This window comes from Microplitis demolitor, chromosome 4 (genome assembly GCF_026212275.2).
Source record: "Microplitis demolitor isolate Queensland-Clemson2020A chromosome 4, iyMicDemo2.1a, whole genome shotgun sequence".
NCBI lineage: Eukaryota > Metazoa > Arthropoda > Insecta > Hymenoptera > Braconidae > Microplitis > Microplitis demolitor.
This window is the reverse complement of record NC_068548.1, coordinates 15,994,255-16,011,721: the sequence shown is the minus strand read 5'-3', so window position 1 is coordinate 16,011,721 and position 17,467 is coordinate 15,994,255. Positions and strand designations below refer to the sequence as shown.

The window sequence follows — 17,467 nt, the reverse complement described above, 5'->3', positions numbered from 1 at the left end:
GAAAGATATAAATCCGATTCATAAGCGCGCAATTTTCAAAAATGTATAATATAAAACTATAGAATGTCAAGAGAATAATGTTATTTCTGTCGTTTATACAATATATACCAACGATATTTAAAATTTGAATACTCTTTTCAGTAAGAAGAACTCAAATACAATTTATAAGAACTGATAAATCAGAAAAAATTTTTTTTGTGAAGGGTTTCGAGATGAGGAATAATTAAAATTACAATCGAGTAAATAAATTTATTTTAAAACATCATTATTAATATTCAACATAATTATTAAAAATTGCTGACACTTATTTAAAAGCAATAAATCTTAAAAACCTAATGAACAAATTTAAAACTCGATTGCGCACCCGATGAAATATTATTTTATTCGATTATATATGAGATCATATATAACTATATATAATAGGATGTTTCAAAATTAACATTTTTTTTTTCCAATTCTTAGGGTCTCAAGTCAGTCGTAGGTATAAAAACGATTCTCCCAAAAAAGCAGCTCGAAAGCTCAGTCCTGCTAAGAGCTCAGCGAATATTCATTTTCGCATTTAAATTACATGTGAATTTTGTTTTTTGTAAATAAAAATACTTATGGTCTTGTAGGAAATTAGATTCTCTACAAAAAAGCTCCTAAGTGTTTTTTCCGTAGAACTAACAGAAAAAAGTTGTGAAACTTGAAACAATAGTGAATTGAAAAACTTAACGTATACAGTTTTAAAGATAATATCCGGATTTTATTGCATGTACTATCACCGTCAATAATCTTCGACCTTCTTTAAAAATACTGTGAAATAAACATCTGCATTTTAAACATCTACTGCGACATAAGTTGTGAATAAATAATCTAAAAAAAAATCAGTTCATATAAAAAACGGAATAAAAATTAATTTCCTAAAATAAAATACTATATATTTTTTTTTTTTAAATTAAAAAATTCATGTTTTTGCAAAAACAATAAACACAGTTCTACTACCTCAAACGCTTGGTGTTATCAGGCGTGTAAAAAAAAGTTAATAAAGTAATCAGTGAAAAAAAAAATGTAATTATAAAGATGAAAATTTATTATTAGTGATGAAAAGAATTGCAGAGGCAAAATTATTACAGAGCTGTCAAGAAAATAAATAATAATGGTATTGATTAAATCGTATATTCTTATGTTACTGATAATATTAATTGTATTGGTTAACTATACTATAATTTAAACGTGATGTAGATTATTAAAGTTAAAAGTTTATTTTTTATAGAAAAAACTATTCGTTATTTAATTAAACGTTTGCTTTTATAATTTATTTCATGGATTTTTGTTTCATCGGATTCAGTGGTAATTCTCACACAGTAATTGTAACATCCACGGTAATTGTCGCGCGGTAATTTTAAAATGTCTCTTTAAGGTTCACGGTAATAGTAGCACTTGGAATTTTTTTTTAAATGCTTTGTGACGCAATTCCCTGAAATTTCCAGGTTTTCCAGAAATGTGGCCACCGTGTTGAAAATCGGTAATTTCTTTTAATTCTAACTGATAAGAACTAAGCTTTGGTGTGATTCTTTCAACTCTGACGTATTTGAAGTAAATAAGAAGGTATAAAATAAAATAGCTTATTTTTATTTTAATTAGAATTACATTAAAAATAAAGTAGATCATCTTTTTATCATTCTTTTGACTACATTAGTTACATTAGGTAACGGAACTTTTAATGAAACTCGTTGTTTATTGTCTTTGTTTGGAACAGCTCCAATAACTCTAGTTAACTCTGTTAATTTTTTTATGCTTAAACGACAAGTCATATGTTCATTAAAAGAGTCTAAATCCAGTTTATAGTCGTTCACCATCAAAGCTAAAATGATGCTGTGTATTATGGCTTTGTCTCGCATACTCATTGGGCGTATTCTATTTAAAAAAATGTCAAATTATGTAACATTACTAGAAAAAAATCATTCGATTATTTTAACGTACCTTCCACTCGCGCTGATCATACTGTAAGTGTCGATGATATAAAAACTGACTTCTGGGATTACGCAAATTTCAGAGCTTCTTCTTTTGGCTTCTCTAACGCTCATACTTAACCATTTCGAAATGCCATTGATAAATTCTAGTATGGCCATTTTTTTCTTTTTTTGAGTATCACGATCCAGTGATTTAAGAATATCAACATAAAATCGTGATTTCCTTAAAAGTAATAATAATAATAATAATAATAATAATTATTACAATGTTATTAACTAAATTTAGTTATATTGAAGAATACCTGTTTCCATCACTTTGTAATATATCATCATATTTCTCACAGATCAGTGTAAGTATTTCAACGGGAATAATGTCATTTAAGTTATAAACTTCTTCAGCCGAGGCTGCTTTTCTATTACATGGTGGTAAGCTAGTAAGTTTATCTTCAATTGGTTCAACTTTCAAATCATTTTTATCGATTTCTACATCTGAAGAGGATGTAAATTAATAATAAATAATTTCATGTGTTTCATACATACATATATTAGGGTGGTCCGTTTGGAATTACTTTTTTTTTCACTCTAACTTCATATACTATTGTAAACATAAAAAAAAAATTTCCAGAAAGTTTCACCTCTTAATTTTAATTTTAAGTACTTTACATTTGATTTTGAAGTTTTCCCCTTTAAAATATGAAAATTTAGGATTAGGAAATTTGATTCTCTACAAAATAGGCCCCCTTAGTTAAGTGGCTGAAGTTTTTCATTCACGTGACATAGGGATTTATTAATTTTGAAAAAAAAAAAAAAAAAAAATATATTTGTCAAAAATCTTTCCGAAGTTTATTAAATTTAATCCTGCGTATTTTCATTAATAAGTTAATTTATTGACATAAAGAATATTATTTACTTATTTGAAGTAAAAATTAAAAGGCATATGGCCAAATTTAAAAAAATATATTTTATTTACAAAATTAATAAAATCCCCATATCACGTGAACTAAGAACTTGAGCCACTTAAATAAGAGGACCTTTTTTGTAGAGAATCAAATTTCATAAAAATGGGTGACCAACAATTGTACTGTAAATTTCGTTACTAAAAACCCGAATTATTATTTTAAAAAATAATTTTCAAAACCAATACAGAAAAAACAATTAGAATCTCAATAAAATTATTCAAAAGACTTTTGAGGTGTATTAAATTACCCAAAAAATGCCGTAAACAGCGACCCGATAACTTGAAATGCGACTGAGCCGTCGAAAATAAAAAAAAAAAAACCTAGCTTTCCTATACCTTTTAAATAGGAAAACTTCAAAATCAAACGTAAAGTACTTAAAATTTAATTTTAGAGCTGAAATTTTCAGGGAATTTTTTTTCAGTGTTTACGACAATATTGTGAAGTGGGAGTGAAAAAAAAAAAATTGGTCTATCAGTTGACCCTGCGGGCCAGCCCCAAAACTTCCCGCTGTTTTCGAGCTCCTTGAACTCGAAAAATTGTTGTGGATACATTTTCGAGCTTTTTGAGTTCGAAAATACTTTTGTATGTTTTTGTTTTCGAAAAAAAACGTTTTTTACCATGTTTTCTCAAACGATATCTCTCGAACGAATAAACCGATTGAGACTGTTAAGGTGGTTATCGACACGTTTTATTGAGTTCTACAGCTGATCATATTTTAAAATTGATTTATCAAGTTGTTTTTGAGATATTTCGAAAATACTAAAAAAAAATTTTCTTTTTTATTCTTTCGACAGTGGTTTCTCTTGAACAAATGAATCAATTTTGATGGTTGAGGTGGCATTCGACGCGGCTTATGAAGTTTCAAAGTCCAGTTGATTTCGGAATCAATCCATCCAGCACATTACAAGTTATCCAAAAAAAAAACATTTTTGAAAAAAGTTTATCCTCGCAGATTTGAATCACGGTGGAACCACCGTGGAAGTGTGAACACAGTGGATCCACCGTGGTTACACGGTGGGTTTGTTCCATTTTACCACCGTGTGTACACAGTGTATCCACTGTGACTACGCTGTGTATCCATCGTAATTCCACGGTGACTTTGTGCGATTTCACCACCGTGGTTCTACGGTGTATCCACTGCCTAATCGCAGTGGAAACACCGTGTACACACGGTGGTAAAGCCACCGTGGAATCACGGTGGATACACCGCGTAATCACAGTGGTAAAATGGAATAAACCCACGGTGTTTCCACCGTGATTCGAATCTGCGAGGGTTACTTTTGGAATATCTCTGAACGAACCCAACCGATCACGCTCAATTTTTTTTTAACTTTTGAATATTGACAAGCTGCGTCGAATGACACCTTGACGATCAAAATCGGTTCATCCGTCCAAAAGCTATAGATATTTACATACACTCAGGCATTATCGTGAAATTAGTCAGGATAGCTTCCTAGAACCTCAAAACGTCAAGATCTCTTAAAAATTCGATTTTCGAATATCAGACCGAAACCAATAACTTCCCGAATTCTTGAAAATTTGCAATTTTCTTAGCGGGAAGGTAAAAATGGTCGTTCCAATCGGACTGACCTGATAGATATTCTAGCAATTATGGTTAAATTTAAAATTAATAAAGTCACAGATGAAAAAACCTGTCCTAACGAAATAAAATATTTAGTTTTCTTTCATTAGCCAAATGTACATGAATACTGCTAATAAAGTTTCTTATTTACTTACGTGCAACAGTTTCCGTAAGTTGGTCTTTAACTGCATCTACACTGATTTTCATTTTTCCATATTGCATAGTTCGTCGTTTAACTTTTTTTGTACCGAACTGTGTGTTAAGTAAATTATTCTGGTCATCTTCGATATTCTCATCGTATACTAGTTGATTTTTAATAGTAGGAGATACTACCCATCGTTCAGCTTGAATCAATCTAATTTTACCTGTTGTTTTATTATGGATTGCTAACATTGTGTAAGTTGATTGATTCTTTGGACGATGCCCTTTGTAAACAACATGATCATTTGAGATTCCCAACACTGATTTGTTACATTTTTCAGCGTAAAATAAGCCGCACTTCATTTTTGTTGCATGAGTATTTCTTAATTTACCATTTTGAAAATTCACTGAAATATTGTGTTACTATTGTTAACGATTGTATCAAACAGATTAATTTTAATTATTACAAGCCTTGTGAATCTAATAATAATCAACTCACCAATGATCGGTTGAACTTTAGTAGGTTGAATTATGACATTAGAAACAGTCCCATTCAGTTTCATTGTAAACAGCGATGAATTAATGTAGTTATGACACACAGTTACAATAAAAAAATTATATTCTATCAATAAAATGTAATGCTTCTAACGTTTCTAACCTCACGTGTTGAATGTTTAAATAAATTTTGCTCTCATGTACTCGAAGAATGATGTCTGGCCCTCTAAGCTACGAAATCCGAACCAAACCAGGGTTGCCAGAAAATTTTTATCCGAGTCACCCTATCGCCTAATTGGGAACCGACAAACAGGGTCACGCAGTCTGGTGGTAAGAAATCGAACTAATGATGGGTTACAAAAGTCAAGTAAATATACAGTAAATGCATGCTGTAAACACAAGAAATAATTTTTTTACAAGAAATAATAAAAAAATAAATATTAAAATTGAATTTGAAATATTTATAGAACGTGAAAAGACAAAAAGTAGAGTATGCTAAGTAGTTAGAGATTTTCAGAGTAAAGCAAATAAAAATTTAAACATGGTTTTCCATAAGTTTCCGAAGGCTGGTAGTAGTTTAGTACTATTAGAAACTTATTTTGGTAATTTTGAAAAAGTTGATAAATTAGAAGCGAGGAAGAAGTTATTTAAAAATAAATGAAATTACTCCTCACATGAAGGCTTGCTCTTTACATTTCAAAAAAAAAAAGATTATTTGACATTGCCAGGTACATTTATAAAGTTTAACCTAAACATTGAAAACTGAAAATATTAATTTTATTGTCTTTTAAGTAAATAAACATTTTATTACAAGAACAAGTTATTGAAATTATTTTTCCACTTTCAGATATTTTAGCATTGATTTTATGGAATTTTTCTTTTATATGACTCGTTTGATATGAAAGCGCGATAACTACGGTCATATTTTTATCGCTTTTTTCAGAGGTTTATTTCACACATTATCAAATAACCAACAAATAAATTTCGTTCTGTGTCATATATAATTTTTTTTTTTGGGTTTCTACCCGTCCAAGATAAGATAACTGATAAATTCAGTAACATTTTATTTATAAGTCCTATTATAACGTAGATTACGTATTTGAAAGTTTAACCCATCGTCCGCCAGGTTTTTTAGCCCACGCCTCCCTGTCAGTTCCCAATAGCAGTTTGCTTTAGCAAAAGTTTACTTTACAAAATTATCCTTGAATTTTTCGTCAAATGTCCGTCAACTTCGGACTTTTCCGTTTTTGACGACAATTTGTATTCAACTTGCCATACAATTTGACGTAAATTTACTATCCGAATTAGAATGCAAATTGACTTCAAAAGTTGTCTAGAAAAAAGTTGTCAATTTTCAGACAAATTTTTGCATCAACTTATTGTTAATTTGACTTAAAAAATTGTGAAGTATTTCTTTACTGACAAATTGTAAACATTATTATGTATAAAATTGCTTACATTCAAAAATGGTAAAAATTAACATTATCAACTTTTTTTTTTCTAGTAAAAAGTTATTTCTAAATTGAGGAAAACTAAGCTGCAAATTGTTCTTTCCAAATTTCGCTGTCAAATTCTCAACAAATTCGGCAGTAACGTTCAGGCAATTTCAAAGTTAAGTAACTGTCAATTTCAAGCTAACATGGCTTTAAGCCCTGATAGCCACCTTAGCCTTAAGTTCCCTAATAGCTGCTTCAGCTTAAAATTAACGGTAATTTGATATTGAAATTACCTAAAATCTGCTGCCCGAATTTGCCGACAATTTGAAAGCAAAAGTTGAAAATAAAAATTTACAGTTAATTTTTCTTTAATTTAAAGGTAAACTTTGACGAAAAATAACAGTCGGTACTGTTTATTCTTACTATTTTAGAAGGTAAGCAAATTTATACACAACATTGTCTATAATTTGAGGGTAAAAATATACTTCAATTTTCAAGTTAAATTAAAGATAAATTGACATAAAATTTGCCTGAAAATTAAAGACAACTTTTTTCTAGTCAACTTATAAAGTAAATTTGCATTCTAATTCGGGTAGTAAGGTTACATTAAATTTAATAGCAAGTTGCATACAAATTGTCGTAAAAAATGTAAAAGCCCGAAGTTAATGGAAATTTAATGTAAAAATAAAATCCAATGAAACTTGTGTACAGTAAACTTTTGCTCAAGCAAACTGTGCTATTAGGCATGGAGACTAGAGTAGTATTCTAGTCGCCATGCTATTAGGAGAATCCTCCATACGCGTGGTATAGATCCATCCAATGTCCAGAAGATGGCGTCTAATTCGCATGTTAACTCTCAGGCCTCTTAGGATATAACATCCAGCCCACTATTTGGACTCAGCCAAAATGATAGTTACATCCTTTCAAATTCTTCAACGAAATAGGGGAAACAGTCCGCTTATACGTGATTTCATTCGACGGAATTTAACTCTCGATAGTTGTAAACAAAAAAAAATGGTATGTATTCTATATTCGTAATGAATAATTCTGTTGACCTATCATCAGTCATGAACAATACATTGTTTACCCCTTAAAAGATATGATTATTTTTGAAAATGATGATTTCAAAAGTTTATAGTTCTATTAGTTTCAATCCAGATAAATAATCATAACCAATACTAACTTCGTCTTGAAACATATGTTTCAGGCAAAGCTACAGTTAGAAGAACGAGACACTGTATTGAAACCATTATTACAGAAAGGTTGGATAGTTAAAAATGAAAAAGATGCAATTTATAAAGAGTTTTGTTTTAAAGATTTTAACCAGGTTTGCTCTTCACTTGAAAAATTTTTTTTTCATATCATTGACATGACATATTAGCTAATGTTGCAGGCATTTAGTTTCATGACTGGCATAGCACTTCGAGCAGAGAAAATGGATCATCATCCTGAATGGTTCAATGTTTACAATAAAGTGAACATTACTCTCACATCTCATGACGTCAATGGCTTATCTCACCGAGACATTAAACTTGCAATATTTATCGAAGAAGTGGCGAAATCTACTATAACTGTCTAATAAAATGAAAATAATTTCAAAAACTTTTTTCATAAACGATCATGGTCGTTTATACAAATTCCAAGTTCATATTTTTCTTTTTGATTGATTTGCTATAATGATTACTATATCAACATTTACTTACTCTCTCTATAATGGTATCAAGATATTCTGATAGAATAAGGGCTCCACGAATTTTTTGAAGTTCCAAATGCTTATAATACAAATAATTATCATTTAACTTTTTTGATGTGATCGTTGACTCGGGGCAGTAAATATTTTCAACTTGTTTCTCAATAACACAAGATACTCAACAAAACTTTGCATTCCACGTGTCGAAAATTAATTTAAATAACATAAAATATTATAAATTTTTTAAAATAAATTATTTTAATAACATAATAACTATAATTATAACCGTAAACTGGGCAGTGGATAGAAAAAAACAAGTCAACTTAGATCAAGAAAAATATTGTCTTTCCAATTTTTTTCTTGATTCAAGATGAATAAAACACGATTCAAAAAAACTTTTTTTTGTTCGAAAGATAATAAATTCTCTTACTCCAAAATAGTTTGTTTTTGAAGTAAAATTATCTTTTTCTAAAAATCAATTTGTTACATAAGAACTCCAAATTTCATGACTTAAGGCTGAGCTATAGCTAACGAAATCTTGAATTTAAGATTTTTAATTACATTTTGAATATTTATGGACTCGAAAAATGAAAATATTCCGAGGAAGTTCATCTTCTGCCTTTTGCCGGAAGCTATCAAAATCGCTGTAATGATGATTATTTAAAAAATAATTAGAAGTGTTAATGATAACTTCAGGTCTACAAATGTGTTAAATATTCTATTATTCAGCTAATTGATTCGATATTACTTGATTTTTTTTTCACCTGAATAATAGAATAATAAAAAATCTTAAATTTGAGATTTCGTTAGGTGTGGCCCAGCTTTAAACAGTTTTTTGGATAAAGACAATGAATCATTTTACTCTAAAAAGCCAACTTTTTTAAATGAACGTATTACGATAATTTACTGCATTTTTCCATAATTTCAGTATAATACAGTATTTCTGCAGCAAATCTGTCGCAATTAATGACATTTTACGGTAATTAACCGTAGTTTGCGGCATTTTTACCATAAGCACTGTATTTTACTTTATTTTGAGTGTTTACAGTGTATTTCTTTTATTACCAATTTACGGTAAAAGACCGCGCGTTTACCGCACAATGCCGTATTTTATTGTTTATTGCGTCATTTAACCGTAAAATCCCACACTTCTTCCGTATGCCGTAAATTACAATAATTACCCTAATTAACCGTAATTCAGATCCGCCACGATAAAACGTATTATTTTTGTTGATATCATTATTAATATTACTCCTCTTATTATGTATTATAAGATCAAAGAATATAAGTATTATTTGTAGTATGTCTAATATTACATTCAGGTATCGTTATAAAGAGTACATAAATTTTTATACTTTTTTGTTTTTTCAGGCATTCTATTTAGCTACTATCCTTTTTAAGTTCTATAATATGATACAATTCAAAGTTCTTATTTCTTGCGCTCATTTTTCGAAACTAACACTGTCATTTCTTATTTAATTGTTGAATGAGTACAGCTTGGAATATTAGCCTGTTTCCTCTGAAGATTCAAAAAAGATCCGCCAGAGTCAGCAGCAGTGGTGGGGGGTACATATGTTTTGAATTTTCTATTGACATTAACGTTCAACGCATGTCTTATTATTAAAATAAATAAATTACTGAAGCGAATAAAAAATATTAATAAATAAATTTTCATGCTGACCAACCATTATGCATTCGCGAATTGTCTTTCTGACAGACGATACGATCTAGATAGTACAAAATTTGTGATGCTTATAAAACCTCAAGTTAACACAAAAAGCTGTTTGGAGTGGTAATACGTCAAGATCCAAAGCTTGTCAGTGCTACTGATAATTCATGTGTTAAAATAAATAGCATTAAGAGTGCTAATAACTATGAAGAAGCTTAGTCAAAACATACAGATATAGCAAAATTATACTTTTGTATTTGTTATATTTTAATAGATTTTGTTTTATAAACATCACAAATTTTATACCATCTAGTTTATATCGACTGTCAGAAGGGCAATTCGTGAATGCACAATGGTTGGTCGGCATGAAGATTTATTTTTTAATATTTTTTATTCGCTTCATTAGTTTATTTATTTTAATAATAAGACATGCGTTGAACGTTAATGTCAATAGAAAATTCAAAACATATGTACCCCCCACTACTGCTGATTCTGGCGGATCTTTTTTAAATCTTCAGAGCAAACAGGGTAATTAATGCCAGGTCTTTGGATCTGATTACGAAGTGTGTAGATATAAAAAGTCCGAACAATATAGGATTTTTCACATTATTTACCTTAATAGCACAGTTTACTGGAGCAAAATTTTACTGTACCACAGTTTCCTTGGATTTTTCCTCAAATTTTCGTCAACTTCGGGCTTTTCCATTTTTCACGACAATTTGTGTGCAACTTGCTATTAAATTTGACGTAAATTCACTGCTCAAATTAGAATGCAAATTCACTTCAAAAGTTGAATAAAAAAAAGTTGTTTTTAATTTTCAGGCAAATTTTATGTCAATTTATCGTTAATTTGATTTGGAAAATTGTTAAGTATAGTTTTACCCTTAAATTATAGACAATTTCATGAATAAATTTGCTTAACTTCTGAAATGATAAGAATGAAGAACATTCCCCAACTTTTTTTTTTTTCGTAAGAGTTTACTTTTAAATTGAAGAAAAATTAACCGCTCATTTTTATTTTCAACTTTTGTTGCAAAATTGTCTGCGGATTCGGGCAGCAGATTTTAAATAATTTCAGTATAAATTACCGTTAATTTCAAGTTAAAGGGGCTATTAGGGTAGTTCCGCGTAACAACGAACTGCCTACTATCTAAGAGATGGCGCCAGCCTCAGCTCTAGTAACCTCCTAGGCAGGGATAAGCGTAACGGACAGTTTCTTGCGTATTTTACGTAAACTACGTATAATACCATAATTACAGTATTATACGTCGATTTTTATGCCATTGAACCGTTGTTACTAGAAATTGCCCAATATTAAATTTCTAACCATTTTTCAACTGCTTCACAAGTGACAGGTCAAAGTACAATACTGGCTAATAATTCTTAAGCGGTAGCATAAAATCGGTAAATAAAAAATGTCGCAAAATAAAAATGTATATGTTTATTTTTACATAATTTTTTTATAAAGATATTTAGTTATGCAAATGTTTGTTTGTAGAATTTTTCTTTTTATAGTATTTTTTTCTTAATGATTTATAAATCTAGAGATTTTTTTTTCATAGGGACTTTGTTTTATTCACTTATTTTACAATACCTATTTATAATTTTACATTTTATTAATATAAATATGTATTTTTAAATATTGAATTTTTTTTTTACAACTTTTTATTTTAATATTTTTACATTTGTATGGAAGTAGTCATATAGATTTTTATTTTGCGACATTTTTTTTTACCGATTCTATGCTACCGCTTAAGAATTATTAGCCAGTATTGTATATATAATTTTATCACATGATGAGTTTATTTGAAAAAATATAAACTAAAGAATATCATACATCTTCGATTACAGAGTTACTGGGAAATATTTTTTAAATAATTATTTATATTTTTATTTAATTGAAAAAAAAATCTGGGCGTCGGTTGACCCTGCGGGCCAGCCCCAAAACTTCCCGCTGTTTTCGACCTCAAAGAGCTCGAAAACATTAGTGTATATATATTTTCGAGCTCGAAAATGCTATCACATGCAATTGTTTTTTTATGATCTTTTCAAGCTCTAACAAGTTACCTGTTATGCTGAAGTTTGAAAATTTAAGAATCGAAAATCATCAATGAAGCGGTTTTTAAAATTTAGTTCCTGATTATGTTCAGTAAAATAAGTGTATTGAGGCAGAAATCAATGTCGGGGATCAAAATCAAGATTTAAATAATTTTTGACTCATGTAAGAAACAATAAAATATGAAATATCCGATAAAAATATTAAAAACTACGTTTTATCGATTTTTTTATTGATAATATGATTTAAACTAAAAACCAAGTTCGATGACATTATATGATCCAAAGAAACCATAAAAAAGATGAGTTGGTATGATATCAGGCACATTTTGTTACGTTATATTATGATTTATCCGGAAAAAATAACATAAAATGTTATTTTTTTAACATTTCAACGCCGATATCTTTTGAACTAATCAATCGATTTTGATAGTTGACGTGGCAATCGGCGCGTTTTATTGAATTCTAGAGCTGATTAAAATTTGAAATCGATCGCGTCAGTCGTTTCTAAAATATTTAGAAAAAACCGCTTTTCACCATTTCTTTCTCCCGCGATAACTCTCGAACGAATTATCCGATTTTGATGTTTGAGGTGGCAATCGACGCGTTTTATTGAGTACTAGAGCTGATTAGATTTTGAAGACGATCGTATGAGTCGTTTTTGAGAAATCAATAGAAAACTAAAAAAAAAAAATTTTTTTTTTTTTTCGTAATTCGCAAATACTTTCGAGTCTATTCGATCAAATAATCTGAAATTTTCAGAAAAGTTGAAGGCCAACAAGCCCTTTCGATTGCCACCTCAACCATCCAAATCGATTCATTAGTTCAAAAGTTACAAAGAGTTTACAAACATACATACATACATACATACATACATACATACATACATACACACACACACACACACACACACACACACACACACACACACACACACACATTCGGACATCATTCTGGAAATAGTCAGAATAGCTTCCTAGGACCTCAAAACGTCGACATCTGATGAAAACTCGATTTTTGAAAATCGGGGTGAAAACAATAACTTCCCGAAATTTTTGAAAATCATCGATTTTCTAAGCGGGAAGTTAAAAATTATCAAACATTTTATAATAATTAACATTATTTTATTCTCAGATTTATATCAGACATACATGAGGTAGAAGTACTACTAATGCTTTGGATAAAACTGAGGTAAATTTCAAAGTCGATAATTATATTTATACCAAAAAAAATGTTTTACTCTCAACTTTACAAAACCCTCCCTAATAGCCACTTTAGCTTGAAATTGCGGGTAATTTGATGTTTAAATTACCTGAAATCTGCTGCCCGAATTTGCAGACAATTTCACGGCAAAAGTTGAAAATAAAAATTTACGTTTAATTTTTCTTCAATTTGAAGGTAAACTTTTACAAAAAAAAAAAAAAAAACAGTCGATAATGTTTATTCTTAGTATTTCAGAAGGTAAGCAAATTTATACACAAAATTGTCTACAATTTGAGGGTAAAAAAAATATACTTAACAATTTTTCAAGTTAAATTAACGATAAATTGACATGAACTTTGCCTGAAAATTCAAGACAACTTTTTTCTAGTCAACTTTTGAAGTAAATTTGCATTGTAATTCGGGCAGTAAATTTACTTCAAATTCAATAGTAAGTTGCATACAAATTGACGTAAAAAATGGAAAAGTCTGAAGTTGACGGAAATTTGACCAAAAATTCAACGAAACTTTTGTACAAGCAAACTGTGCTATTAGGGTGTATAATACATCAAGTATTTTACTTACCCTTCCCTGCTCCCAGGACATAACATTACTTTTAGGGACCGCCATCTGAATGCTAGTTGGCACAGAAATTTGTCATTAAGTAGTTTCCAAAATATTTGGAGATTAAAGCCATGTTCCGATATTGTACTGCGAGCACTGTTCAGTGCTCTTAATGCATGTCGGAGGTCACACCTTACAGTGGTCACAGTGTATATCGGAACATAGCCTAAAAGTTACATTCAATTTGACAACAAATTAATGTCTAACTCTACGTAACATCTTTGCAATCATCTTGACGTCAAGTTGAAGCGGTAGATTACGTCATCTTACCGTCAACTTGGCTATCATGTACCGGTACATGTTAGTTCATTAAAAAAAGTTATAAACAATTTGTCGAAATGAGTGTCACCATTTATTTTAATAAGTTTCGTATAAAATAGTGTTGAGTGAAGATTGTTAAATCAGAGTTACTACTAGTGAATGTTTGTCACATTAAATACTTCCAATACTCAATAACTAATCACAATAGTTGAACTGTACTAGTTGTTCAATACTTCTATAAATTTCTCAGTGAAGAAATTAAATTATTCAAATAATATAAATTATCGATGTGATTTATACGTAAATATTTAAATGTCAAATTAGGAAACAATCCAAACCATATATAATTTTCATTCGAATGCCATTTTTATTTCAGTATGGAGGCAAAAATTCATTTCTAAATACTAAAAAAAATATTCTATCGTAAATTGATTTTATTTATTTATTTTTTTTAAATTTTAATTACAATTTGTTAAGTAGCATTAAGTAATTTTCACGATTCAATTTTGACAAGTATGTATATATACCTGTCGAATATTAGACGCAAGTCCTTTGATTGTGTGTATCTATTTAGCTAGAGTTGTTTTTCAGATCGAATGGTTTCGATCTTTTTTGTCTTTTGTTTATTAATTCACTGTCTAATAGGTTTATGACCAGAATGTTAGGGTGGTTCTCTGTTCATGTTTCATAGTTAATACTGTGTTGTTTAATTTTTAATTTGACTGTTGGTATTCCCAGATCTCTGAATATGATGTTCTAGACAAACCATGCTGCATTAACAATAATCCCTAATGTCATGGACTGCAATCATTTGGGTTTGTCAATGTCGAAGTTACTGACAGTTCTCCATAACTGTATGCTGTAAGTCCAGTTCGGTTTTATGATAATTTGGTACCATCATTAATGTCTGGCACACAGAGTTGTTACGACTTTCAAATTCCATTACCAGGCAATAATGATAGCGATTGTATATATTTAGTAGTCTGATTAAAAAAAATCGACTATTTTTTTTTTCTTAAAACTCTCTATTAAATAGTTGTAGGGAAGTAAAATAAAATGCATGTTGAAAGATGAGCTCTTCATATTAATATTTAGAAGTCTCATCGCAATTTTCTACTGCCCATTTAAATAACATGGGAAAAAAATTTTTAAGCTTGGCATTTTATACCTTGGTGGTGGCGTATTATATAAATAAGCCTAGAATACATTCTTGTAGACTATTAAATGCTCTCCAAAAAATATCTCTTATGATTTCTTGATAAATCCATTTTGTTCAAAAGTTATTTGTGCTTGAAGTCAAATTTATAGTAAATTTTGAGATCTTTACTTTTCAGCGAAATTATCAGACATCACAAAATGTCGTAAGATCTTTTTTGTAGACATCTAATTTAATTTAGAGGGAATAAAGTTGTCTTCAAAAAAGATCTTACGACATATTTCGATAAGTCCGATAGTTTCGCTGGAAAAGTAAAAAAATATCGAAATTTACTATAAATTTGACTTCAAGTTCAAATAATTTTTGAACAGATGGATTTATCAAAAAACAATAGGAGATCTTTTTTGTAGAGCATTTAATTGCCTACAAAAATGTATCTTGAGCTTATTTATATATACGCCATTGCCGAGGTATAAAATTCCAAACTTAAAATTTTTTTCCCATGTTATTTAAATGGGAAGTAGAAACTCGAAATCAGGGAGTACTTCATATTAATATTGAAGGCTCAAATTTTAACAGACTTCTTCTTTTATTTTTCTGAAACTTTTGAGTGTGAGTCCTGGAAAAAAATAGTCGATTTTTTTGAATCGGTCTAATATTTGTCTCGTTGTTGAATGATAGTTTGGGTTTCTTGCCAATGAACCAGTACAGACTTCTATAATTTAGTTCTAGCTGTTTTCTTTGGGTTTGATATGCTTAGCTCAATCTTGATTAAAAACAGTGATTGGAAAAAACTAAAAAAAAAATTAGAATGTTTTTTAATGTCTAAATTCTCAAAAAAAAAAAAAAAAAAAAAAAAAAAAAAAAAAAAAAAAAAAAAAAAAAAAATAAGATTTGAAGCGATTAAAAAAATTTTTTAGTCATTGAAAGCTTTTTAGAAGTCTTCTAAATCATTAATTATTTTTGAATCGTTCTAAATCTTTTCAGGAATCAAATTTTCACCAGTGTGGCCACAAAGAAATGATTTTAACGTTTCCTTATATTTCACGATTTTCCAGTAAAGTTTTCCACATTTTTCCCTGATTCAGAAAGTTTATTTTTATCATTAAGTAATTCTAAGTTTTGATTATATTTTCATTGCCCCGGGAAAAAATGATCATCCCTGCCCATGCCTGTTCATGTCTGATCAAGCCTGATATATGGGATTAAATTTAAAATCTTAGTTATAATTAAATATAACTACATTACTGGAAAAAATTAAAGGATCAAAAAAAAATTCTAAATTTGTGGGTGATTTTCAACAGGCCGTAACTTCGAGAGAAATGGTCGTACAAGGAAGAACAAAAAAGGAAATTGTAGCTCCAAGTGTCTACTTTTTGGATTATAACTTCAAAAATTTTTAGCGTCAGCGGTTTTTGAGTAATCTTAGAAAAACCAGCGATAAACAAATTTTCAAATTCTTTTTACTTTTTTTTTTTTTTGGTCTACGGGCGTGGGAAATTTTTTTTTTGCTTATCCACGATAAGAATCGGATACCTTCATTATTCAGCTTTAATTTCATTTTTTGTAGACCTTGATACGTCCACTTGTCGCCGAGATATCGGTCTTCAAATGGAAAAGGATCCTTTTGTCTTTAATTATCGATATCTCAGCAACCAATGATTGCACAGAAAGTTAATAATGGGTTTCAAAAACTTAAATAAATTCCCTTGAATGATTAGCCATTGTTTTTTCGAAAAACAATTTTTTTCTTTCGTCACATGGAAAATCAAGCGCTGGATCAAAAATATTGTGGAAATCAATAATGTTGAGTGTGCATTTTATAGTTCAATATGCCCACAAAAAAAACCCTACAAAGAGCCAGATAATCCAACCAGCCGTTTTTTTGTTTCACTCGATCGAATTATTGAAAAAATTAAAGGATCACATTTTTTGCTCTGAAAAGTTCATAATCTTTAACAAAATGAAAAGAAAAAAAAAAAAAAAAAAAAAAAAATTTCCGAGCTTCGTCCACATTTTCATTCCAAACAGTGCTAAAATTTAAAAAAAAAATGACAATTTTTTTTTTTGAACAACTTCAAGAAATTCAAGAGACCAACGCCCAACCACTTTTAACACGTTTCCTTCGCTGCATTTCGTGGTCTGACGACCATTTCTCTCGAAGTTACGGCCTGTTGAAAATCACCAAAAAATTTAGAATTTTTTTTTGATCCTTTAATTTTTTCCAGTAGTGTAACTTAGTTA

At 29.5% G+C, this 17,467-nt stretch overlaps 3 protein-coding genes across 13 annotated transcripts in view; 2 read left to right on the top strand and 1 right to left on the bottom strand.

Moving 5' to 3' along the window:
• Positions 1-1,593: 1,593 nt before the first annotated feature.
• LOC103571653 (uncharacterized) lies at positions 1,594-5,525 on the bottom strand. The gene is made up of 5 exons (XM_008549889.3): positions 5,137-5,525; positions 4,652-5,044; positions 2,258-2,444; positions 1,966-2,178; positions 1,594-1,899 (listed from the first exon to the last, which is right to left on the bottom strand). The coding sequence occupies exons 1-5, from the start codon at positions 5,198-5,200 to the stop codon at positions 1,650-1,652; spliced, it is 1,107 nt and encodes a 368-aa protein (XP_008548111.1). The 5' UTR covers positions 5,201-5,525; the 3' UTR covers positions 1,594-1,649.
• Positions 5,526-6,861: 1,336 nt separating this feature from the next.
• Positions 6,862-9,610, top strand: LOC103571652 (pterin-4-alpha-carbinolamine dehydratase). 2 transcript variants are annotated; one of them, XM_008549888.3, is made up of 4 exons: positions 6,862-7,002; positions 7,429-7,585; positions 7,776-7,895; positions 7,962-9,610. In XM_008549888.3, the coding sequence occupies exons 2-4, from the start codon at positions 7,475-7,477 to the stop codon at positions 8,145-8,147; spliced, it is 417 nt and encodes a 138-aa protein (XP_008548110.1). In that variant the 5' UTR covers positions 6,862-7,002; positions 7,429-7,474; the 3' UTR covers positions 8,148-9,610. The 2 variants fall into 2 exon arrangements, with proteins under 2 accessions (XP_008548110.1, XP_014298324.1); XM_014442838.2 differs by lacking the exon at positions 6,862-7,002 and having other exon boundaries at positions 7,369-7,585.
• Positions 9,611-13,907: 4,297 nt separating this feature from the next.
• LOC103571651 (E3 ubiquitin-protein ligase RNF25) overlaps positions 13,908-17,467 on the top strand; it is a 40,212-nt gene continuing 36,652 nt past the window's right edge. For 2 of the 10 annotated variants that reach the window (XM_053738045.1, XM_014442842.2), the window contains exons 1-2: positions 13,908-14,367; positions 14,444-14,490. The gene's annotated coding sequence lies outside the window, so the exon portion shown is untranslated. Of the gene's footprint in view, positions 14,491-14,805; positions 14,929-17,467 lie in introns of all 10 variants that reach the window. The other 8 variants (XM_014442845.2, XM_014442844.2, XM_053738047.1 and 5 more) reach the window with 5 other exon arrangements.

What these genes read in the sequence shown, in the direction of transcription:
- LOC103571653 (XM_008549889.3), bottom strand. Translation starts at nt 5,200, where the DNA reads ATGAAACTGAATGGGACTGTTTCTAATGTCATAATTCAACCTACTAAA. An exon ending in ACTTACGGAAACTGTTGCAC is followed by an intron (nt 2,445 to 4,651) that starts GTAAGTAAATAA and finishes CATCCTCTTCAG; the next exon opens with ATGTAGAAATCGATAAAAAT. An exon ending in TTACAAAGTGATGGAAACAG is followed by an intron (nt 2,179 to 2,257) that starts GTATTCTTCAAT and finishes ATTACTTTTAAG; the next exon opens with GAAATCACGATTTTATGTTG.
- LOC103571652 (XM_008549888.3), top strand. Translation starts at nt 7,475, where the DNA reads ATGATAGTTACATCCTTTCAAATTCTTCAACGAAATAGGGGAAACAGT. An exon ending in GTTGTAAACAAAAAAAAATG is followed by an intron (nt 7,586 to 7,775) that starts GTATGTATTCTA and finishes CATATGTTTCAG; the next exon opens with GCAAAGCTACAGTTAGAAGA. An exon ending in GTTTTAAAGATTTTAACCAG is followed by an intron (nt 7,896 to 7,961) that starts GTTTGCTCTTCA and finishes CTAATGTTGCAG; the next exon opens with GCATTTAGTTTCATGACTGG.